Source organism: Adiantum capillus-veneris, chromosome 7, assembly GCF_014529385.1.
Source record: "Adiantum capillus-veneris isolate H3 chromosome 7, ASM1452938v2, whole genome shotgun sequence".
NCBI lineage: Eukaryota > Viridiplantae > Streptophyta > Polypodiopsida > Polypodiales > Pteridaceae > Adiantum > Adiantum capillus-veneris.
In genome coordinates, this window is record NC_140937.1 from 125189034 (window position 1) to 125214606 (window position 25573).

At 46.1% G+C, this 25573-nt stretch overlaps 1 protein-coding gene and 1 pseudogene across 4 annotated transcripts in view; both read right to left on the minus strand.

Annotated features, from left to right (window-relative positions):
- LOC147454569 (cationic amino acid transporter 4, vacuolar-like) overlaps positions 1–25573 on the minus strand; it is a 68705-nt gene that overhangs the window by 32529 nt on the left and 10603 nt on the right. For all 4 annotated transcript variants that reach the window (XM_086516482.1, XM_086516480.1, XM_086516481.1 and 1 more), the window contains exons 2-3: positions 12318–12519; positions 12153–12237 (exon numbers count right to left, since the gene is read on the minus strand). In XM_086516482.1, coding sequence (XP_086372608.1) covers positions 12153–12237; positions 12318–12519 — 287 coding nt within the window. The remainder of the gene's footprint in view (positions 1–12152; positions 12238–12317; positions 12520–25573) is intronic.
- LOC147454570 (small ribosomal subunit protein uS10z/uS10x pseudogene) lies at positions 9226–11328 on the minus strand (annotated as a pseudogene).

Sequence of the window (25573 nt, forward strand, 5' to 3'; positions counted from 1 at the left end):
TTTAGTGTCCAAGCAGCAGTGTCAGCAATAGCTTGCTGCACATAGATTGGCCAATTTGAATGGCCTACAAAGATTTTCGACAGATGGAGGTTTTACTTGCTTTCCACACCGACATAGTGCTAGCACAGTGGAATATGTTATGGCCCAGCCAGGTCTCATTCCATTCTTGCAGGATTTCATGGTGGGCACTAGGCCAGTTGGAGTAGCAATTGATCATGCTATCTTGTCTTTCACCCTGCCGTTTCAGTTCAGCACAGCTCCATTAGGAGAGGGCCCCACACACACTCGGTATACCTTCATGAGGGAGACGGATCCTGTGTATATGGATGAGATACACAGACAGCTGTACACTCAGGAGCCCGGACGTCCACTAGCTGAACTCACTCAGATACTGACAGAGACGCTCTATGGTTCGCAGGTTCAGTTTCAGGAACCGCGAACAAAGCTTTGGCTTTTTGACACTCTAGTGACTTCAGCTATGCTCTATGGAGTTCAGGTATGGGGACCCTCAGTAGACCACCATGGGAGATCTGGCAACACAGATGGATGGAGATGTACGGAGAGGCCTCTGGTCTCTATGATCGCTCGGATGATTCGGGCTAAGGCATCAGTACCGCATGAGATTATCCGAACCAAGCTAGCCGCCCCCCCCCCCCCCCCCCCCTCGTGGTGGAGGCATTGACTAGATGAGTATCCTTTATACATGGTTTATGGGATCTCCCCAGGGACAGATACGCTCGGCTTGCCCTGGAGTCATCTCGACAACTAGCGCTACAAAGCGATACAGCATGTTGGTATGGACAGATGACAACGTGGTTTCAATCACATGGTTTCAACATGGATGGATTGCCTCCGTTTCAATACTCCCTGGATGCACCATCCTTGTCTCTCACACGGACAAAGATCACCAGACTCATACGCCAAGATCTGATTCAGCTAGATACCAGGAGCACATGGATACAGCCGACACAGGAGTTGGGCACAAAGATGGCCTTCTACAGAGAGCATCTTCTCCAACTCATGGAGGACGGTTTTGTGACTAGGCCTGCATACATGGATACACACTTATCTCATGGGATACGATGCGCTATTGGACAGATAAGGACATCCTCACATCAGCTCCAGCTCCAGATCGAGACTGGCCGATTCCGAGGGCTGCCAGCGGGGTCCAGGATATGTCACTTATAGCCAAAGACAGAGCTGCACTACACATGTCATTGCCCGGCGTACTATGAGATACGCGGACGCTTCCACTGCCTGTTCAAGGGAGGTTTCGGACCATTTTCTAGAGTCATGAGATACAAGGATCAGAGATGTCTCAAATTGTTCCTGCTAGAGCTGCGTAGACTTAGGGAAAGCTTGCTAAGGACATCAGGGGAAAGACAATCTCAGAGACGAATCACAGATTTCTTTACACCAGCCAGGGAAGAGCTAGAGGAGCAGTCATCACAGCAGATCTCACAGCCCACCCACACTAGAGGTACGTTGCTTGACCGAGGCACTGAGCTAGGCAGATCCAGACGCCCGCGACCTTGAAGGATCTCCCACCATCGACGAAGGCTGCAGCAGAAGATACAGATCACTTTAGCTCGACATGCAAGACGGCCAAGCAGAGTACTGACCATGGAGAAGGTTGATGAGATTCGACAGCAACCGATGAGAGATTTCATTTGAACCCACCAACCTCCCCCCCTCCCCTATATCTCGTCTCAATTCCGAATCAGCTTCAGATTCAATTCCTTTCTCCTTAGTGTTTTTAGTGTTCGTTCTTTGTAATTCCGTACTCAGACATGATATCAAATTCACCAATAGTAACTTTTTGGTCTCATAGGTCATTTTGGCCTTTCGAAGACGTTAATATAACATTTCATTTCATTTTATTTATTTCTCTCTCTCTCTCTCTCTCTCTCTCTCTCTCTCTCTCTCTCTCTCTCTCTCTCTCTCTCTCTCTCTCTCTCTCTGTGTCTGTGTCTGTGTGTGTGTGTGTGTGTGTGTGTGTGTGTGTGTGTGTGTGTGTGTGTGTGCGCGCGCGCGCACGCGCGTGCTTCACAAGGGTTCAGGAACATTTTCTCAATAGAAGAAAACAAATCAAGTAAGGGAATTGTACTTGTATGCTACAAGATCTTAGTCGTGCATGTGTAAAACACTTATATCAGAGCTTCCATTATCTCATTATCACAATCTCCCTAATGTTGTGTTTTCAACGTATTCGTCAAGTAGTCTCTCGAGAAAAAGCAAGCCTATCAACTAGGGTAGAGCCGTGCACCTTGAGCACAAGAGAGAGAAAATACTTTGCAATCATGCTGTGTATGAAGAAGGATAGATATTCCCTTAGATTGAGATTTGATACAACCTTGGCACGATTTAAAATAAAGTCGACATGGTCCGGCGTAGTTCCGTGCCCAGAGGTATTGGCGCCAAAATCTAGTGCCCCTTCGGTATTTGTTTTTATATTAATGCTTGAGAAAGTTACAGAGTCCGAGGGTCCTCTCTGCTCAACTGCTCGTCACCAGACTGAGTTCAAGAATGGCCCTGGGTTCATAAAGGCCCTTGGCCTTCAAACTCAAAAGCTTTAGGTCCCAAAAAGTTGCCAGCGTAAATCACGGAAATCATACAACTGCCACATCATCAGCCAGTGCAAAACCTGGAGCGTCCGTATAGCTACCATGTTAGCATCTTCTGATCTCTCTCTCTCTCTCCCCAGGGCCCCATCGGAGGAGACCCTATAAGTTGGAACAATTATAACTTCAGATTCTTGTCCAATTCCAGGCGGACATGCCACGTCATCATTTTGTGGCATACCCCCCTCTTGAAAGAATTGTAATCGTCCTCGATTACACAGACATAAGCCAGAAACCAGTTCAGTAGACACTAACTCTCTAAGTTGTTGGGGTAAAGGCGTTGCACCTTTGCCCGGGTCCGGATGTCCGGTGTCCGCCGCCCGCCAAAGTGTGTACGTACCCTTATTCTTTGTTTATGAAGAATAAGGAGCTCCTCACTATACACTACTTCCTGAGGTTGCTCCACCCACACTCTCGTGCTTCTCCCCTTCCCCGCACGCACCGCACCGCACCATGCACACACGCATCCGCGCACGCACGCACTCACAAGTGGTATCTGAGCTACGGCTGCGAACCGCGCGCGCGACAGCTTCCCGGCGACAGATACAGGAGCGACAGAGCTTGGCCACGGCAGCTTGAGCTCGGAAATGGTGGATCCGGCTAGACGGTATGGGATCGGAGCTCCTCGATGAGCACCCGGAGTAGATCGGGCGAGATCTCTGCTAATCCGGGCGTGTAGCCCTCCCGAGTCGAGGAGGAAACCAGAGAGCTAACAAGCTCTGCAGGAGGTGTAGCTCTGTGGATCGAAGCAGAAAAGCAAACGAGATTGGGTATCTACAGTCGAAGGCACAGTGTTGTGTGCCCACACACACACACAATGTGAGCTAAGAGCTCACGGGCTGCACAGAATCGAATTGCAGCAGAGCACAGAATTGAGAAAGGCAAGGCTTGGAGCAGGACTCGGGGCAACAGCTCGAATTTGAGCAAAGCCTGCAGTGCAAGAGCTTGGAGATGGTGAGCACTTGAATGCAGTCGAGTACAATCGAGCAGAAACAGGGGGAGCTTGGAAGGCAATTGGGAGTCAAAGGCCGGCAGCAGGTCTCGGTAGAGCATCGAAATGCAAGCAAAAGGCCTTGAAGGGCATCGAGCAACCTGGTGAAAGGTACCGAGCAAGTAATTGGGGGGGATCAGGGAGTAGCGCAACAATTTTCAGAGGAGGAGCTGAGGGAGTGACCAACCCCCCAAGGCAAGCTGAAGCCAGGTCTGTGTGCGCACACGCACTCTGGCTGCAGCACATTGGTGTGCTTGAGAACAAGCCTGCAATCGAGTTCAAGTCGGCCAGCGCAGAGCATTGCTAGAGGGAGTTGAAGCACCTTGAAACCATTAAGCAGGTGTGGTGCACACACACACACACACAGCTTGGCTTCGTCAAACAGTTCGATTTTTGCAGCATTCAACAGAGATTAAATTTTCTTTTAATCTTTTGACTTACACACATAATGTGTGCAAGTCCCCCGCTCCTATTCCCACCATAACCCTCTATCTCCCCGCTCCGAGAGGCAACAGAGAGAGAAACGGCACGTGCACTCTCTGTGCATGCATGTACACACACACACACACACACAGGCGTAGTGTGTGAGCTTACCGCGAGTCAACATCAGTTCGGCATCCTCTCTCGGGTTTACGATAGCAACATCCGCTCTGCCAGTTTCTCCCCGCAGTTGTCTCGCCCTCGACAGCTCCTTCCCGGCATCAACGGCTCGGCATTGGCCTCTAGCATTGGCTCCTGACAGTAGCTCGGCATCGGTTTTCACACCGATCGGGCGGTTATTCGGCTAGCACGCTTCCACCCGACAGCGGAAGGCGACATCAACATTTTCTCGGCTTCGAGCACAGGCAGCTACGGCATCAACGCTTCCACCCGACGGCGGAAGACAACATCAACGACATTTTCTCAGCTTCGACATAGCGAGAGTGGCCCGGCTCTCCTCTGGCGTAGCTTCGCCATTGGCTTCCCTCCCACGCCCATCCCGGAGTGGATTTGCTCCGACGGTACCCCCCAACATATTCGGCATTTCGACTTCGATTCGGCCATTACGGCTTCGATGATTCTCCAGTTTCCGGCTTCAACGGCACATATACGATACATAGGGTGCCGGTGGACCTTTCCAGAGCAGTTTCCCTCGAGCACGCTTAGTTCTTGGACGGTGTTTCTGGTCGACGAGTTCACCGACCGATGAGGTAAGTGTGTGCCAGTTTCCCAGCAGTTTTGCTCACAGGTTGCACAGTCTTTGCAGTACGATGTGGCACATGTAGTGTCATCTACGATTGTGTGGAGCATTCCAGAGAGCTTTTGGCACGGTCTTGTGCAGTTTCATGCTATGTACGCATTTGTGGATACAGCTTGAGCTCGGCATAGCTCGCAGGTAGCAGGTTCGCAAGTTTACAGGTGTTTTTTGAACAGGTACACGCCCATAGAGTCACTCGGTCAGGAGTGAGCTCTTTTGCCAGGCTTTTGATAGCGTATATAGACCATTTTGTGGATTTGTTTACTGAGAAACTGAGTGTCTATTTTGGTGCAGTTTCTTGGTGAGATTTTTTGAGATTTTGTTCAAAACACTGAGGAAATTCTGTCCATTTGTCCCCAGATTCTCGCCATGTTTTGCAAGTATTCGCAGTTTACTCTTTGATGGTTTAGTGGTCGAGTTTACTCCCACTCTAGCAGTTATCTGCAGTTGTTTTGGCTTGCGGTTTGCGTTGTGTTTTGGCTCATTTTGTAAAGGAAACTCTGTTTGTTTTTCCCCGTCTTCTCGCCGTCTTGTACAGTGGTCGATATATTCCCACTTTGACGGTGATTGTGTTTACCCTCACTTTGACAAGTTTTGTCAGCTTGGACACAGTTTGGTGTTCTTGTACCCGCTCTCGTAGGAGTGAGGATAGTGTATGCTTGTGTGGCTATAGATAGACAATCACACGTTTCACAGGTTTTCGCAGCAGTTTCTCTTGTGGGATGTGTTTTGAGCTAGTTTGCTCTCTACTTGCGTATATGGTTATGCGCTTTACGGTCAGGTTGAGCTGTTTGTCCCAATTTATGCTAGTAGGTAGCAAATTGTGGAGCTGTTTTATGCATATGTGAGCATCAATTTTGATGCGTTTAGTCATGGTTTTGATGATTGTGTAGTGGTCGAGTAATCTCCCACTTTGTTGCCATTTTGGCAATCACTTATGGCAATAGACATGTGTGACAGTGCGAGACGGCGGTCTCGTTCTTGCTGATACTTGTGTTGTTGGCATTGTGGCCACACAGGACACATTAGGCGTTGTTGTTTCAGACGTATGAGACAGCAGCGACCGAAGATGTATGCGTGATGCAGATACAGCTTTGACACATGTTAGAGAGGCAGTCCTAGTAGCAGTCTATGCCAATGACAGTGTTATCTGTACACAAATAACAAGATCTTCCAAAAAAACATTAATTCCACACATGCTGAAATTTTTTGCAAAAACCCTAATTTTCCAAAGTTGTTGGATATAAAATTTGTTCGCGTCAATGCGTAAAGCTTGTTAAGAGATTCAACTTTGCCTTCTACCGCATATCCAAATTCTCAACCATTGAAAAGATTTTTAAAAGTATTTGCAACACAGAAAAGCGTCAAAAAAACAAACGTCCTTTTTTCTCGCAAGTGTTCTTGAATTCCTTATGGCTTATGCCTTGTAAGATAGAGTGATGAAGACGGGAGCGCGCCTGATGCGCGATGAAGTAAGGGTAAGACTGGCTAATAAGTCCGTAGTCGGGACACAAGAATTCTTTAATAGACTTTCCAATGGAAGCACCAAAGTGCTCTGTCTGCTCTTTGGTAGGACCGGTATGCTTTGAGAAATGCACACGTCTAAAGCTCCGATACCACTGTAACAGACTTGAACACCCCAAGACGGAAATCGGGCACGACACACCAGAGAATCACTTAAAATACTTCACAACTTTATCACAATTTAATATAGAGTCGACACGGCCCGACATAGTTCCGTGCCCAGAGGTATTGGCCCCAAAATCTGGCGCCCCTTCGGTATTTGTTTTTATATTAATGCTTGAGCAAAGTACAATTCCCGCAAGCCCTCTTTGCACCGTAACAGGGAACGGGCAGAACGGAGGAAAAACGTTCCATAACGGCGTTCTGAGCACCTCCAACCGGGGAAACGGCTACGGGAACGGACTGACGTTCCAGTTCTGGAATGTAACACCGGAACGATGTTCCAGCCGGGCGGAGCGGCAGTTTTTGAAATTTGAATTTGGGCTGGCAGTTTTTGAATTTCAAAAATAGGCGGCAGTTTTGGAAGCGCCCATTTTTGGGATGGTTTAAACTAGAGGTGTGTGTGTGTGTGTGTGTGTTGTGGGGGGGGGGGGGGGGTCTTTACTCTTTTCTCCTATAAAAGCTAATCCACACCCCTCACAATTTCATAGCTTTCACTCTCCCGCATTGCTACTTGAGTCTTGAAGCCACACTCTCGAGTCTCAACCTCCCTCTCAAGCTTGAAGCTTGAAGCCACTCTCTCACACCCTCTCTCAAGCTTGAAGCTTCAAACCACTCTCACTCGCTCTCTCAAGCTCGAAGCCACAAGCTCTCAAGCTTGAAGCTTCATCCCTCTCGCAACTTGCAAGCTCTATTCCAATTTCCTTCATCGCATCCCTCTCTCAAGCTCCATCCCTCTCTCAACTTTCAAGCTCCATCCCTCTCTCGAGTTTCAAGCCTCAAGTCTCAAGCGCCATCAATATGGCACAAGCTTCCGCATCAAATAAAGGTCCCTCGGTTGGTAAGAGAGGAAAGAAGGATGAGCCTTCATGGTGGGATGAGGTGCACTCCGAATTCTTGGGCAAAGAAGGCGGTGCAAGATCATGGACGTGCAAACTATGTAGCTTTCAACGCAAATCCGGGACAAGCAAGGTTCGAGCACATCTCCTTCACATAGTGGGGGAGCAAGTGAAGCATTGCAATAATGTGACGGCCGAGAAGAAGAAGGAGCTTGAGATCAAGGATGCCATCATAAGAGCCAAAGCAAATGATCGACCCAAGCGGAAAGCCATTGACCCCAATCACTTGGTTTTTCCTTCTTCTACCACTCATTCGCACGCTTCCGTTGGAGGTGGTAGTGCGGCGGCTCAAACATCATTTCAAACGATCACTCCCTCTCTTCCCACCCATCATCAACGAACTCTAGATGCGTCATGGGATCCAAAAAAGGAGGAGGATGTGGATGCCGCTGTTGCCCGCTTTATTTATCACGATCATATCCCTTTCATAAAGGCTCCGTAAGTTCCAAGTTCTCAATGCTCTTTCATATCATGACCATAACTAGTATGTTTGTTTTCCAATTTACATTGTCTTCACTTTTGACCTTTGTGACATGTACATTGTATAGGTCGGACTACTTCAAGGCAATGTGCACAAGGATTGGGGATTACGGGCCACGCTACGTGCCATCCACTTCAGAGGCCCTCCGTACTACTCTTCTTGATAGAGAGAAGGCCGTTGTGAAGATGGCAACCGTAAACATGAAGCGACAATGGGCCAAGTATAGAGTGACACTCATTGCAGATGGATAGAGCACACTCATTGCAGATGGATAGAGCAACACCAGGAGGAGATCCATTCATGGGCTTGTGGCTTATTGCAAGGGAGAGATGTACTTTGCCCACTCACATGACACCACAGAAACAAGGAAATCCGCCGATGTGCTTGCAGGAGAGTGGGCGTCTGCCATAGAGATCATTGGCCCAGGTGGTGTTGCAGCTTGTCACGGATGCGGAGGCATCAAACAGGGCAGCCAGTGCCATTTTGGAGGGCATGTATCCCCGCATCAAAGTGTCATTTTGTATGGCACATTGTCTCAGCAACTTTTTAAAGGATATAGGGCGCCTACCTTGGATTGAGCCTCTCATTACAAGTGCGTCCAAGCTAGTGTCCTTCATCAACAATCACAATCTCCTTCGTGCTGCATTCTTGAAGCGGTAAGGGGGCAAGGTTCTCTTGAAGTATTGTGAGACCCGCTTTGCCTACAACCACCTAATGGTTCATCGCCTATGCGAATGTTAGAGTGCAGTGCGGCAGACCCTCATCAGTACGGAGTACATTTCCTCATCCTACGCAAGTTTAGTCGCAGGGATCTTATGTGCAAGCAAGTCAGAGGATCCCCAGTTTTGGGAGTCACTGAGACTATAGACCATATGGTACAGTCGGTACTCCACTTGCTTCGAGTAGTTGATGGCATGCAACCTTGCATTGGCAAGGTTTATGAGGCCATGGATCGCATGGTGGAGGCCCTCCAAACACTTGAGCCAGATGCAGACAGGTTTGAGGAGATTAACCTGCTTTGTCAGAGCAGATGGGACGCCTATGCTTCCCCTTTCCATGGTGTGGATTTTGTGCTGGATCCAGAGTTTCAAGGTGCAGGACAGGAGCATGATGGGGAGGTGACCAAGCAATGGAACGAGATCTTGACCATGTTTCACCATGATCGAGAAGAGCGCCGCAAAATCAAGGATCAACTTGCTATGTACAGGGATATGCGAGGATCATTTGGGCTTGCCGATGCCCAAGTTGATCGCACCAAGATCTCCTCAGTTTTGTGGTGGCAGGACTATGGCTCAGATGGGCCAGAGCTTCAGCAAAGCGGTTAACTCCTCTTGCTTGGAGCAATTGTGGAGTGTTTACAGCCACGTTGCATCCAAGAAGAGAAACCGACTTGCAGTGGAGAAAGCAAATGATCTTGTATTTGTGAGTGCAAACTTGCGTATGCCTTGCAAGTCGGCATCCAAAGTATCAGATCCCTTTCTACAATGGGAGATGGAGGCAGAGGAGGAGATACTTGGAAAGGGTGGATCTACAGAGGTTTTACATGAAGTGGATGATGCGGACGAGCCTGTTGGGGATGAGGATTGGGATGACATCCATGATCTCCATGACACCACTACAGATTGGCAGGCTGGCTCTTCTACCACCCACTGATCCTTGAGCCTTGGCCCTTGGGCCTTGACATGTTTCCATTATGGCATTTTGGCATCTATGTATTGAGCTCTTGAGTCCCTAGTGGCTAGTCTTTACTCTTGAGCCTCGACTCTTATCTTTTCTCAATGCTTACCTTTTTGTAGCGCCTTGGCTGGCCTTATAAGCCACACTTGAATTTATAGTCATAGTCTTTTAAGTTTTTACTCCGTCTTTCTGTCTATTGAGCTCTTCAATCTTTGCACTTCCTAGATAATGTTATTTGTGATGCGCTTAGTATGTTGTGAGGTGTCTACAACCCCGGTAAATTGAATTTACGTCCTCAACCACTAACGCACACAAGCGACATGTTGAAACTTGAAACATGCTTGAACATGATTCTAATTGTCCAACTAGGTGTTAGAAGCTTGGCTTATAGTTGTTTCCTAACTTATAGGCTGTTTTGAGGCTAATTTCAGCGTTTTTTGGTGGACCGTTCCGGCGTTTCCGTTCCGGTCCCTGCCTATACGTTCCGGTATCGTTCCGGAGCTCCCCGTTCCCGTTCCCCGTTCCCGTTCCAAGTAACTTTGCCTCTTTGCTAAAAAGCTCGTCAGCTAACTGAGGGAAAGAGTGGCCTTGGGTTCTTATTAAAAGGCCCTTTGGCCATTGAAAAGCAGTTACATGAAAAGTTTCAAACTCAAAAGCACTGGGCCCAAAAAGCAGCCAGCATGAATCCCGAAAATCCGTACAGCCTACCACGTGTCATGTCAACGCAGAATGTGGAGGTTCCATATTGCTGCCACGTCAGCATGTCAGCGCAATCTACAAAAATCCGTACTACTGTCCGCCACGTCATCAGTTTGTGACACCTCCCTCTCACCCAGACCCTCTTCTTCCCCTCTTCCACTAGTTGCTCCTCCCGCTGCCATGAATATGATGATTAAGATGATTGTAACGGGAAGGCACCAAGTCCGACTGAAAAGAAACTGGAACAGAATTTTAGCACTTCAAAGCAGTTGAACACACGAACACACACACACACACACACACACACACACACACACACACACACACACACTTTTTTTGTAGCACCAAAATAAACATATTCCATAAAAATTGAAAACCACAAAGCAAAATTTCTATATGTAAAACAAATCACCATTCGAACTAAGAATCCGCTATGGTAACCTCTACTTCAACTTCTGGCTCAATGGTGATAGATGTAATCTCAGAGGAGCTGTGAAGATCAATAACCCTCTTGTGCACTTGCAGTTCAAATCGGTCCCATGTGTTGGTACCTTCACCACAAGGAGACTTGCGGGTGGTAATGTGCAACGCAGCAACACTTTGGTGGGCATTCTCACAGGTCCTTTAACTTTCAGCTTCTTGTCTTTTGCGCCTCGTACAAGTTCGGCACTCAGTTTTTTGAGATTCTTGACATTCTTCGAGACAGAGTAATTCCGATTCTATGAACAGGTTCCTGAGCTTCCTCAAGACTGGCCTTACCGGCCTTCATGGGATTCATGGTCATAGCCATTACATTGCTTCACGATCCCCCGAGACAGACACCAGCTCCTCCGTGGGCCGCTTGCCGAGGGAACGATGCTAACGCGCTCTACTCGAGTTTCATTCTCAACGCTGGACACACACACACACACAGATAGAAATGAAATGATATATTAACGTCCAAAATGACCTTCAGAGAGAGAATCCACGCAAGAGATGGGAGTGGTAGAGTTCCACTCCCAAAATGATATATTAACGTCTTCAAAGAGAGAATTCACGCAAGAGATAGGAGTGGCAGAGTTCCACTCCCAGAGAGCACTCGCCCCAAAACCCCGGCGTCCCTTTTGGTATTTCTTTTGTATTGCTCCAATCAAAGTACAACAGTCAGGTTCTCCTCTGCTTCCTGTAATCTGGAATGCCAAAAAGAGAACCCCCTTCATATATTTGAAGGCCCTTGGCCTTGAAAAGCAGTAAACATGAAAAGCTTCCATCCCCGAAAGCAACTGGGTCAAAATCTGATGCTATCAGCAGCTTCCGCGTTATACGGGGCCCGTAAAGTGCCACATCAGCAGCTTACGCGATTTGCGGGCTGGTCCATACAGCATTCATATCAACAAGTAGAAGTCTTTAGTGGCTCTAACCCCCTTGGGGTCAGGTCATGCCACGTCACCAAACTTGTGACAATGATGGCCATCATGATGTAGCAAGAAGAAGCCCAATGGCTAGATCTTTCAAGGTAAGTAGTAGTAGCCAGTCATAGAGATGAGGCCATGTACACAAGGGCCTTGTCTTTACCCAAAAGATGCTCTGTTGGTTTTTCATCATAATTATGGACCTGCCTTGAGAAATGTCCAAGCAACCAGAAAATTTGTGTTTTTTCTTGCTTTTTCTCTTCGTAGCTTGAAAGAAAATTTATTGATATCAACTAGTCTTAAGAAAGAAAGGTCGATCATTGTGACCTTTTTGAGATCTTCAAAACATAAGGAGTCTTTCTGCGATTTGGGTAATCAAAGTGAGCCCGTCTCTCATTCAGTGAAAAGCCAAAAAAAAGTGCAATCAGTAGAGATTTTCTGAGAAGCATACTAGAATTTCAGTTTAGCCATACCAGATTGGGAGAAATGCCTCTTGCTACTGCAGAACCTCCCACTGTGTATTCTAATACCAAGGCCCAACCAATTAACCATGCGACTCTGCACAATAGAGCTGTTATGCAATTTTCAATGTTTCTATAAAGAAAAGGTTTCAAAGCCAAAAGTAAGCACTTTCTTACCCTTCTCCTACACAGATATAAGAATAGTGGTAGGCACTGCCAGCAGACGGGCATCGGCTTGCAAGCTCAGCATAGCAGAAGGCAGAACATGCTGCAGCTATACCAGCTATTAAAAAGGATAGTGTCAATGCAGGACCTGACTTCTCTCTGGCCACTGTGCCAACAAGCACGTATACACCAGCTCCTATAGTGGAACCCACTCCTGTGTTAAAATGTAAGAAAGTTGCTTGTAAGAACCAGCTGGTATTTGCATACACATGAAGACACCATCTAAATTGCACAACTGTACATACAGATTGGCACACATTCCAAATATACAGAAATACGATAGCACAGAGACTACATCTACATAAGCTTTATACAAGCATATTTGAGGGCAAAGAATATACGCAGCAATCAATTTTGTATTCTTCTGAAAAAGGTACTTGTCGTTATAATATTACTTCTCAAATTTAACAAAGTATCATCTGTGTGAATGAGTAAATTGTGCATGTTATGTGCACGGGCACACGAGGGTCTGGTGCAGGAAATTGAATCTCCTCTTGTGTGTGATAGTCTATGCGACAGAGAGGAGCATGTCATCATTGATCCTCGAGTAGTGGCATTGGAAAGGTCAAGCCCATGCTATACCAAAACAGATAGCAGTTTGAATTTATAAACAAGCAGCTTGACCGGATCCTCGAGGAAGGGAGGAGGTCTTTATGGCATAGACACATCCTTTTTCTTACATTAGAGCCTCAAACATGAAGGCCATAGGTGAGGACTAAAAGTGAGTGTCGGTGTTTAGAGGGAGTACTAGTAGAGAGAGTGAAGCAACCCAATCAGTAGGGTAACTTTGCTGGTACCTCATCTAACTAATTCGGCTTCAGTTTGGGTTCCCTGAATTCTCATTTATCCATAGTCAATTTCAAGACTTACTGACAAAATTAGAGGAATTAACATTTTCAGAGGCTCCTAGATCCATAGCAGCTAAAATACGCGTATTTTATTTAGAAATCACGACGACCCGTATTGAAACATACAATACGTCTCATAACGTTTTCTATTCGAACATTTTTTTGCTCAAAACGTATGTCTTTTTCTAGTTGATCAGTTGTGTTTTGGAGCTTCATGGTGCTTGTTTATGTATGCTATGGTTAAATATTCAAGAGTCATTGAGAGGTCCATGAACTGCTTCATTTGTTCTTATTAAAGTATCATATCTAAAAGAGTTGACGTATTTTATTTTTGAATTCTCAAAAATACGTCTAGTACGCGTATTGTACACCGCGTATTAAACATCCCGTCCCGTACCGTAGCTACTATGCCTAGATCCAAGAACAATAAGGCATTGTTGCCCTGCATTTTGCCTTGGGCTCCAAGTAGCTCACTACAAGAATCTGGAGCAGCCATAAACATCAGGTGCAAGTCCAATGGTTGTTTTGTTTTTGCTTTCTTCGCAGGTGGGTGTTCAATTGTCAGAGCATTTGTATGCTATAGGAAACTTATATCCAAAGCATCTTCCTTCTTGTCACTGACTTTCGCTTTACTTTAGTGTGATCCGCAGACGTCGTCGTACCTCGCTCCGCTGATCTCAAGGAGTGAAACGATTCTAACTATTTTGGTTACTAGAAGATTCTTTCTTCCTTTCAGGCCAACCGCCACATGGTTCATAAGTTCTTGCATAGTGGTCACGTGTTTAGAAAGGCAATAATCTTATACTGATGAAGGCAACCCAATATAGTATCTCTCACTTTGATCCTCCATGGTTAAATTTTTGAAGAAAGAAACTCGCAAACACACATCCCAAAATCCCTAATTATAATCCCCTAAGGTGTCGTTAAAGACCATCTTCATATTGCCCCACTCTGCAGAAAGTTGTACTTGGAAAAGCGATGTGAGGTAACTGCAAGCAAAAAAAATCCTGAACGCATGCCTGTCCAGGAAGCATGAGGTTTGGCAGATAGAGAACTCCACCCCTGCATAGCATGTCCTTTGAGAAATGCTGCCACATGGAAATCTTGCATCCCTCCATGTATCTTTCTTTCTTTGAATTAAAAAAGGTGAAGAAATCGAATGGGGATCCACCATCTTTGAAAGTCTTCGGTTAAGGAGCGGGAGGTGCCACATACTGCGGATAATAACCATAACCATTACAAATCGGATATGGTGGTGGGCATGGAGGAGGCAACGAGGGCACATGTGGTGCACGTGGAGGTCCAAAAAACACCAGGGTTTAACGGGGCGATGTCCACTCAGACTCCCAGGGGGAATGGGCCATTTATGTTAATGAATGGGCCTATTCACACTTAAGTAAAAAAAAATGGGCTGGACGGTCAGTCACTTTACAAAAAAGGCCATCTAAATGTAGAAGGGTTAAAAATCAAACCCTCGGGCTGGCAAGAAAGTAGCGAGCGGAAAAGGAAAAGAAAAAAAAAATGCCGCCCTTGATGCGCGCGCCAACTTGAACTTGCCGCCTGTGCTCACGTTGCCCTGGCCTAGCCGCCCCCAGGCTGTGCCAGACCTGGCCGTCTGTTGACCTGACTTGCCAGCCTAGACCTCTATTGTCTTGTGCCAATTCCTGCGCAGAGCCAATCTCTGTTAGACTTACACCACTCTGTTGCTTCACAGGTCTAGGGCATGCATGTACGGCTAATGTGCCTCCGAGTTGGCCACCCTTTGCATATGCATTTAGACTGCATTGTCCGGCCGCCCACCTTGTCCGGGCGCCCTCATATTTCATTTATTCCTTGTTGGGTCGTGGGGGAATTTTCCAGGCATTGCCCTACCTCCCCTTGGACACCTATTTATGGGGCCAGGAAGCTGTGTAAAACTCTAGGAAGGCCAGATGTAGCAATCTGCGCTGTAAACTCCTCTGAAACAAGGAAAGCCAGACTCAACAGTCTGCACTGTAGAAGCTACCGTAAAAGAGGCCATAATGACATACCAAGAATCCATGTGACTGCCTCATGAAAAGAACTCACCAGATTCCCACCACCGGCTGGCATGTGTCCCCTTGCCCTCCTCTCTCGCTAGTAGCGTCCCATACCACCCTATATGAGAGTTGGAAGAGCCTATCAGGCTGGACCATCACGGCCCCATGAGCTCTAGTGGTTTTGTGCACGTTGCCATGTCGTGCATACGAGCAAGAAGCGGCTCTGATACCAATATTAGTCCCATGCCTAATCCATCCTGCACACATGACATGACACAAGCCAAACTCACACCTAGACACACGTAGTGAGCAGACATCAAGCTCGCCTCCCAGCCATAGAGCCAATACGGGCTCACCTCCGAGCCTGGGAGCCTGCAGCAAAGCAAGCTAGCCTCTGCCACAAGGGCTCGGGTCCCATGTCACGAGAGACAGACACCACGTGCCAATGGAAAAGAACAGATTGAACAACTTTAAGAACTTCAAATAACAACTAAACTGAAAGAGATAGAGAGTGCACGACACGAGATGGGGAGTGGCGTTGTTCCAATCCACAAGAGAGCACTGGCCCCAAATGTTGGCGCCCCTTTCGGTATTTCTTTATATTGCTTCAATTGAGTACAACTCCCGTGGCTTTGCTCTATGTCTCCCGCAAGTAGACTGCCAGAGTGAGAGCCCACGGGTCATATTTGAAGGCCCTTGGCCTCTAAAAGCAGTTTACATGAAAAGCAGTCAAACTCAAATGAGACTCCCTATTGGATGAGATTCTTCTGGGAAGCCAACGATCGAGGAAATCAAGAGCTCCGATTTGGAATGAGAAAATTGATTGTCCCTTGGAACATTTGTCACAAGACGAGCACCACGTGCCAATAGAAAAGAACAGACTGAACAGACTTTTAGCACTTCAATAACAACTGAACTGAGAGAGAGAGAGAGAGAGAGAGACGACACGCGACACGGAGTGGCGGAATTCCACCCCAGAGAGTATTGGGCCCAAACCTTGGCACCCCTTTCGCTATTTCTTTATATTGCATCATCAAAGTACAAGCCGGTACTCCTGACTCTGCACCTTCTCTAGGAAGCATGCCAGAGACTGAGCCCTAGCTTCATATTTTAAGGCCCTTGGCCTTTAAAGCAGTTACGGTAAAAAGCCTTTAAAACTCAAAAGCTTCTAGTCCAAACGCAAAGCCAAAGAGCTGTCAACGTAAATCACGGAAATCCGTACAACCTGCCACGTCATCAGAGAGTGCAAAATGCGGAAAATCTCCCTGCAGCCCTTAGGGTTAGGGTTAGGATTTCTGTAGTTTTAGGGTTTCTGGCAGCAAAAATTAGGGTTTGCAGGTTTTAGGGTTAGGGTTTCCAGAATTAGGGTTTCTGGCAAAAATTAGGGTTAGGGTTTCTGCTCTCAAGCAACCACGTCATCGCTTTGTGACACTTCTTCTGTTACTTGTTCTTCTTAGGGTTTAGGCCCCTCGGCCGGTAGCTCCGTTCTTCAGTAGGTTGACACGTTAGCAGTTTGTTACATCTCCCCTTCTTGAAAGAGAGTAATCGTCCTCGATTACAACATATCTGCAAAACAACTCAAGTTAGCTCAAAAATTTCCGAGGGACATTCTGAGGGACAATTATGTTTGCTCTTTTTATTAGGGTGTTAGCTTCTCCTTTCTGCTCTTTTGATCAAGGAGGTGGCTTCTCCTCTCGTCCAGATCGGAACTATTGATATTCCGGCGTAGTAAAATTAGCCATCACACCCAAACCATACTGATCTTCCACGGGTGTCTTGATGCACTAAAATTACACACTCAGGCAATCTCATCCAATTAGGAATATTCAGTGGTGGTTGGCACATCACAATGCAACACAAATGCTTACATATGCATGTTACAAGACATAGAAACATAAAGCCGCCGATAAACACTCCCCCCGCAAATAACCATCCAGCTCCGGGCCATGAACTGTTCAACGACTCCCTCATCACTCCTCCCACAAATAACCTAAAAAGGTCCGGGCCATGAGATATAGAGGCCGTTTACAACCAAACGTCCCCCAGACCGCAGCCTACGTCGTTTGGAGGTGCTAAGAGTAATCACTGCTCAGACTTCTTAATACTCATCCCGCATTACCATCCAGGTCCGGGAGATGAGTAACAACAACAATACTCCCCCCGTAAATAACCACAAGGGTCTGGGCCATGAGTAAAAACAGCACTTTCAATCATTCAATACTCCCGCCGCAAATAACCACAAGGGTCCGGGCCATGAGTATGAACAAGCATTCTCAAACATCATTTCTCACTACTACACCCGGGAGTACAATCACCAATCATTGAAACCAGTATTAAAACCAGAGTCAAACAATTCAAATCGGAACCAAGACAGGTTCAAAACAGATACCATCCATTTCAAACAAATTCCAAACAAGATCACCAAACAAGTTCTCAAACAGATTTCAAACTTAAAAAGCAATCTCGACATCAATCGAGCTCGAAAAGTCGACTGACTTTCCATCCTGAAACCTGCACCAAAAATTAGGGTTAGGTTCATTCCATAAGGTCGTAGCCGAGCACAATATAGTCCATCAGCTCTTGGACAAACAATGTTTCTTTAATGGCGATGGTAGTCCCAAGATAGCAATCGCACTGGACCTCCAAGATCATCTGCTCGTGAAGAGACATCTACTGAGAGATGTCAAGAAATTTCAAGTTATAATCTGCTAGGGTCTCCATGGCAAGCATTTTAGGATACCCCACTCTGCCTGCACTCCGAAGGAAGATGTCAAAAATCATGTAACTTTGGGCAAATTTTTTTTCTTTTTTTTTTCTTGAAAGCTTCCCAAGTACTTGGAGTATGCTGCTTGGTAGCTGTAGACATCAACATCTGCATGGCACTGCTTCTGAGAAAAAGAGTGACTTGAAACAAATCTGGATCCTTCTCTTGCAAGTGATCTTAATTGGCTTATGCCCTGTAAGACATGAGCGGTGAAGACGGGAGCGCGCTCGATGCGCGATGAAGTAAGGGTGGGAGTGGCTAAAAAGTCTGGGTTGGAGGGCAAAGATTCTTCAAAGTAAAAAAATTCCAATACCTCTCTATGCTCTTTTGTGGGACCGGTGTGCTTTTAGAAAAGCACACGTCTGATGCTCTGATACCAATGTCACAAGACGAGCACCACGTGCCAATAGAAAAGAACAGACTGAACAGACTTTTAGCACTTCAATAACAACTGAACTGAAAGAGAGAGAGAGAGAGAGAGAGAGAGACGACACGGGACACGGAGTGGCGGAATTCCACCCCAGAGAGTATTGGCCCCAAACCTTCGCGCCCCTTTTGGTATTTCTTTATATTGCATCATCAAAGTACAAGCCAATACTCCTGACTCTGCACCTTCTCCAGGAAGCATGCCAGAAAATGAGTCCTAGCCTCATATTTAAAGGCCCTTGGCCTGAAAAGCAGTTACAGTAAAAAGCCTTTAAAACTCAAAAGCTTCTGGTCCAAAAGCAAAGCCAAAACGCTGCCATCGTAAATCACGGAAATCCGTACAACCTGCCACGTCATCAACGAGTGCAAAATGCGAAAATCTCCTTGCTGCCCTTAGGGTTAGGGTTAGGGTTTCTACAGTTTTAGGGTTTTTGGCAATAGAAATTAGGGTTTGCAAGTTTTAGGGTTAGGATTTCAAGAATTAGGACTTCAACAGTTAGGGTTTTTGGCAGAAATTAGGGTTAGGGTTTTTGCTCTCAAGCAGCCACGTCATCACTTTGTGACACTTCTTCTGTTACTTGTTCTTCTTAGGGTTTAGGCCCCTCGGCCAGTAGCTCCGTTCTTCAGTAGATTGACACGTTCGCAGTTTGTTACATCTCCCCTTCTTGAAAGAGAGTAATCGTCCTCGATTACAGCATATCTGCAAAACAACTCAAGTTAGCTCAAAAATTTCCGAGGGACATTCTAAGGGACAATCATGTTTGCTCTTTTCATTAAGGAGTTAGCTTCTCCTTTCTGCTCTTTTGATCAAGGAGGTGGCTTCTCCTTTCGTCCAGATCGGAACTCTTGATATTCCGGTGTAGTAAAATTAGCCATCACACCCATACCGTACTGATCTTCCACGGGTGTCTTGATGCACTAAAATTACATACTCAAGCAATCTCATCCAATTAGGAATATTCAGTGGTTGGCACATCACAATGCAACACAAATGCTTACATATGCATGTTACAAGACATAGAAACATAAAGCCGCCGATGAACACTCCCCCCGCAAATAGCCATCCAGGTCCGGGCCATGAACTGTTCAACGACTCCCTCATCACTCCTCCCGCAAATAACATAAAAAGGTCCGGGCCATGAGATATAGAGGCCTTTTACAACCAAACGCCGCCCAGACCGCAGCCTGCGTCGTTTGGAGGTGCTGAGAGTAACCACTGCTCAGACTTCTTAATACTCATCCCGCATAACCATCCAGGTCCGGGCCATGAGTAACAACAAAATTACTCCCCCCGTAAATAACCACAAGGGTCCGGGCCATGAGTATGAACAAGCATTCTCAAACATAATTTCTCACTACTCCACCCGGGAGTAAAATCACCAATCATTGAAACCAGTATAAAAACTAGAGTCAAACAATTCAAATCGGCACCAAGACAGGTTCAAAACAGATACCATCCATTTCAAACAAGATCACCAAACAAGTTCTCAAACAAATTTCAAACTTAAAAAGCAATCTCGACATCAGTCGAGCTCGAAAAGTCGACTGACTTTCCATCTTGAAACCTGCACCAAAAATTAGGGTTAGGTTCATTCCATAAGGTCGTAGCCGAGCATAGTATAGTCCATCAGCTCTTGGACAAACAATGTTTCTTTAATGGCGATGGTAGTCCCAAGATAGCAATCGCATTGGACCTCCAAGATCATCTACTCGTGAAGAGACATCTACTGAGAGATGTCGAGAACTTTCAAGTTATAATCTGCTAGGGTTTCCATGGCAAGCATTTTAGGATACCCCACTCTGCCTGCACTCCGAAGGAAGATGTCAGAAATCATATAACTTAGGGCAATTTCTTTTCTTTTTTTTTTCTTGAAAGCTTGCCAAGTACTTGGAGTATGCTGCTTGGTAGCTGTAGACATCAACACCTGCATGGCACTGCTTCTGAGAAAAAGAGTGACTTGAAACAAATCTGGATCCTTCTCTTGCAAGTGATCTTAATTGGCTTATGCCCTGTAAGACATGAGCGGTGAAGATGGGAGCGCGCTCGATGCGCGATGAAGTAAGGGTGGGAGTGGCTAAAAAGTCCGGGTTGGAGGGCAAAGATTCTTCAAGTAAAAAATTCCAATACCTCTCTGTGCTCTTTTGTGGGACCGGTGTGCTTTCAGAAAAGCATACGTCTGATGCTTTGATACCAATGTCACAAGACGAGCACCACGTGCCAATAGAAAAGAACAGACTGAACAGACTTTTAGCACTTCAATAACAATTGAACTGAAAGAGAAAGAGAGACAACACGCGACACGGAGTGGCGGAATTCCACCCCAAACAGTATTGGCCCCAAACCTTCGCACCCCTTTCGGTATTTCTTTATATTGCATCATCAAAGTACAAGCCGGTACTCCTCACTCTGCACCTTCTCCAGGAAGCATGCCAGAAAATGAGTCCTAGCCTCATATTTAAAGGCCCTTGGCCTGAAAAGCAGTTACAGTAAAAAGCCTTTAAAACTCAAAAGCTTCTGGTCAAAAAGCAAAGCCAAAAAGCTGTCAGCGTAAATCACGGAAATCCGTACAGCTTGCCACGTCATCAACGAGTGCAAAATGCGGAAATCTCCATGCTGCCCTTAGGGTTAGGGTTAGGGTTTCTGCAGTTTTAGGCTTTTTGGCAGCAAAAATTAAGGTTTGCAGGTTTTAGGGTTAGGGTTTCCAGAATTAGGCTTTCAACAGTTAGGATTTTTGGCAAAAAATTAGGGTTAGGGTTTCTACTCTCAAGCAACCACGTCATCACTTTGTGACACTTCTTCTGTTACTTGTTCTTCTTAGCGATTAGTCCAGGTTGGAGGGCAAAGATTCTTCAAGTAAAAATTCCAATAGCTCTCTGTGCTCTTTTGTGGGACTGGTGTGCTTTAAAAAAGGAACAGGCCTGATGCTCTGATACCAATGTCACAAGACGAGCACCACGTGCCAATAGAAAAGAATAGACTGAAGAGACTTTTAGCACTTCAATAACAACTGAACTGAAAGAGAGAGAGAGAGAGAGAGAGAGACGACACGCGACACGGAGTGGCGGAATGGCCCCAAACCTTGGCGCCCCTTTCGGTATTTCTTTATATTGCATCATCAAAGTACAAGCCGGTACTCCTCACTCTGCACCTTCTCCAGGAAGCATGCCAGAGAATGAGCCCTAGCCTCATATTATAAGCCCTTGGCCTGAAAAGCAGTTACAGTAAAATCCTTTAAAACTCAAAAGCTTCTGGTCCAAAAGCAAAGCCAAAAAGCTGCCAACGTAAATAACGGAAATCCATAGTCTGCCATGTCATCAGCCAGCGCAAAACGCGAAAATCTCCCTGCTGCCCTTAGGGTTAGGGTTAGGGTTAGGGTTTCTGCAGTTTTAGGGTTTCTAGCAGCAGAATTAGGATTTGCAGGTTTTAGGGTTAGGGTTTCCAGAATTAGGGTTTCAGCAGTTAGGGTTTCTAGCAAAAATTAGGGTTAGGGTTTTTGCTCTTGGGCAACCACGTCATCACTTTGTGACACTTCTTCTGTTACTTGTTCTTCTTAGGGTTTAGGCCCCTCGGCCGGTAGCTCCGTTCTTCAGTAGATCGACACGTCAGCAGTTTGTTAGAACATCCCTCAGAATGACCCTCGGAATTTTTTTTGGCTAATTTGAGTTGTTTTGCAAATATGTTGTAATTGCGGACTATTACTTTCTTTCAAGAAGGGGGGATGTCACAAACAGCTGACGTGTCAAGCCACTAACCCCCGTCCGATGGGGCCCAAGTGACCTAAAGAGATTAAATAAAGAGGGAGTCCCCCCTCCCCCCCCCGTCCCACACACACAGCGTGGAGAATGATGACGTGGCAGTAGATGTATGAAATCCTGCAATTTCTCCTAACATGCTGACGTGGCAGCCTGTACAAACAGTCCCGCAATTTTCGCTGACAGTGCCACGTGGTAGCTGTACGGACTTCCGCAAAACGCGCTGGTTGCTGTTGAGCCAGAAGCTTTCCAAATTGGAGCTCTTAATTTCCTGGGTCGTTGGCTTCCCAGAAGAATCTCATCCAATAATGAGTCTCATTCCAGGATGGAGCTCTTGATTTCCTCGATCGTTGGCTTCCCATAAGAATCTCATCCAATAGGGAGTCTCATTCCAGATTGGAGCTCTTGATTTCCTGGATCGTTGGCTTCCCAGAAGAATCTCATCCAATAAGGAATCTCATTCCAGATTCGAGCTCTTGATTTCTTAGGTCGTTGGCTTCCCAAAAGAATCTCATCCAATAAGGAATATTCAGTGGTTGGCACATCACAATGCAACACAAATGCTCACATATGCATGTTACAAGACACAATGGACAGCGCCATTGAGCACTCCCCCGAGACAGAAGGTCTAACCTAAAAAGGTTTGGGCCATGAGTTCAGAGGACTGGTACAACCAAACGCTCCCTAGACCACAACCTACATCGTTTGGAGGTTCAAGCATACAACCAAACGCTCCCTAGAAATCCCGTCTACGTCGTTCGGAGGTTTTTCTAGCATACAACGAAACGCTCCCCAGACATCCCATCTGCGTCATTTCGAGGTTCAAACAATACCAAAAAAAGCATTTCTCACTACTTCACCCGGGAGTAAAGCACCAAGCATTGAAACCAGTATTGAAACCAAAGTCAAACGGTTCAAATCGGCACCAAGACAGGTTCAAAACATATACCATCCATTTCAAACAAATTCCAAACACGATCACCAAACAAGTTCTCAAACAGATTCTCAGACAAAATTGAAACTTAAAAAGCAATCTCGACATCGGTCGAGCTCGACAGTTGACTTGCTTTCCCTTCTGAAACCTGCACCAACAATTAGGGTTAAATTCCTCTAAGGTTGTAGCCGACCGCAACATGGTCCATAAGAAAGTGTTCTTGTAGCGGTGATGGTAGTCCCAAGACATAGAAATCACAATGGACCTCCAAGGTTACCAACTCGAGAAGAGACACCTGTTGCGAGGTATCCAAAAATTTCAAGTCGTATTCTGTTAGGGTTTCCGTGGCATGCATTTCAGGATATCCCACTCTGCCAGAAGCTACACTGCAAGAAAGATATCTGAAGGCATGTAACTTCGGGCAAAAAAACTTGCCAAGTCCTTGGAGTGTGCGGCTTAGCTATACTGCCTCTGAGAAAAACAACAGTTTGAAAAAAAAAAAGAAGTCATCGATCCTTCTCTTGCAAGTCATCTTTATGGCTTATGCCTTGTAAGACAGAGCGATGAAGACGGGAGCTTATGCCTTGTAAGACAGAGCTTTTGGCCATTGGTCGGACTCTATATGAGGTAGCTTTTGGCCATCCATTCCAATGAAGTTTCGATGAAACTGCAATTGCCTAACTCATGATCAATGCACAACGTTTTTCATGTTTCTTGGTTGAAAGTGTTTCAGGGAACACCTCCGAAGGACATTTCCAAAGCAGAAGAGCCCGAGATCATCGATAAAGCTGAATTCATGGAGCTGGAGCGAGTGTTGTTGCATCGGTTTCACCATTGCTCAAAGAAGCAAGTCAGACAATACTTTTTGAAGTTCAAGGATCAAGGAACCCACGAGGCAGTGTGGGTCGAAGAAGAGCTTTTCAAAGATTACCTAGAGTTGGTGACAGACTACAAGGAAGCCATGCAGCTCGGTATCAATACCTCACTTTGAAAAGGAGGGGATGTCACGTGCACATCTAACCCTATGTGCATGTGGACAAGCTACTTCAGGTTCAACGTTCGGGTCACCTTAGGAAGTGTTCTGGCACATTTGTGAGCTTGTGCACAGGTCGTGCATGTCCAAGCACTTAGAGTAGTTGCATATCCTCTGGCTGCACACAGCAGATCATCAACATGACAGCCAGTACCCATCATGAGCATTTTACAGTGCAGAGAACCCATTTTTCCTATTTATCCATCTTTCACTTATTATTTAATAAGTGACTTTGTTTGGAAACTGGGTAGGGCAATTCTGCTAAGTTACTATATAAAAAACCTAGCGCTAGCACTTTCTGGCAGAAGAGGCAACAGAAGTTCCAGCAACTTATAGTGCACTTTCTCAGCAAGATCGGCAGGAGGCCTAGCGTTTCCAGCCAACAGCAGAGCAGGTTAGAGTTTTTGGCTACAGATCAGCCTAGCATTTTCTACTACAGTTCCAGTCTAGCGTTTTCAACAGATACAAGATCAGCTTGGCGTTTTTGCTACAGATTCCCTGGCGTTTTCCAATTGCAGACCTTGCTAGCATTTTGCAGTTTTCCGACGTCAGATCAGCCCTTTGCATCAGCGTTTTCAGTTTTCAGCACTTATAGACATAGCAGATCAGCCCCTAGCCTTGCAGGCGGCTGTTGCTAAATTGGACTATTTTCTTATTTTTAATGATTAAATCTCTTTTTTAGGATATTTTATTATGTGCACTAAGAACTGTTAAAAAGATTGTAGCTACAGGAACTGCCATCAGGAACGGACAACTCTGATGTGTCATTTGATGGGTGACGATAAACATCGCGAAGGAGTTTCCGTAAGTTCGGTGGAAAGGGCCGGGTTACGAGTGCCCCTAATGCGTCACATGATGGGTGACGGGTGCATCAGTAAGGGGGCATCCCATAGGCTAAGGAGGAAATCCGAACTCAGTAAGAAAATACGCGTAAGAACGCAAGCACAAGAATAAAGATGGGTTAAATGAAGCTTTTTACGAAAAGCAGGAACAATCGCGGGAAGGCAGACGCTTTCCCGCGAGGAATCTATGTTTGCATTGCATTCGTGCATGTGGTTGCATCCAGGGACGCCTGGGAAGTGTTGTGAAATGCATTGGTTTTAACTTATAAGGTTTTATTGAGTTTTTGGGCAGGTTCAGACCAATTTTAAAATATGTCGGCCGCCCACTTAATAAGTGGGCAGCCACTTAGAAGATAAAGCAACAAAACCAGCCAACGAATTCTCTCTCCCTATTTCGGGTAGAACAGCGCAAAAAAAAAAAAAAAGCCCCGCTATCTCTACACGAGCAGCTATTCGTGCCGTGGCCACGGAGCTATAAAAGCACCACATGCCCTCACTCAAAGGGGGTACCAACGTCAGCAAGAGAAGACTCTGCCGCAAGAGATCGCGAGACTACGAAGCACGGAAGTCGCTTTTTTTTTCCCGCCCAA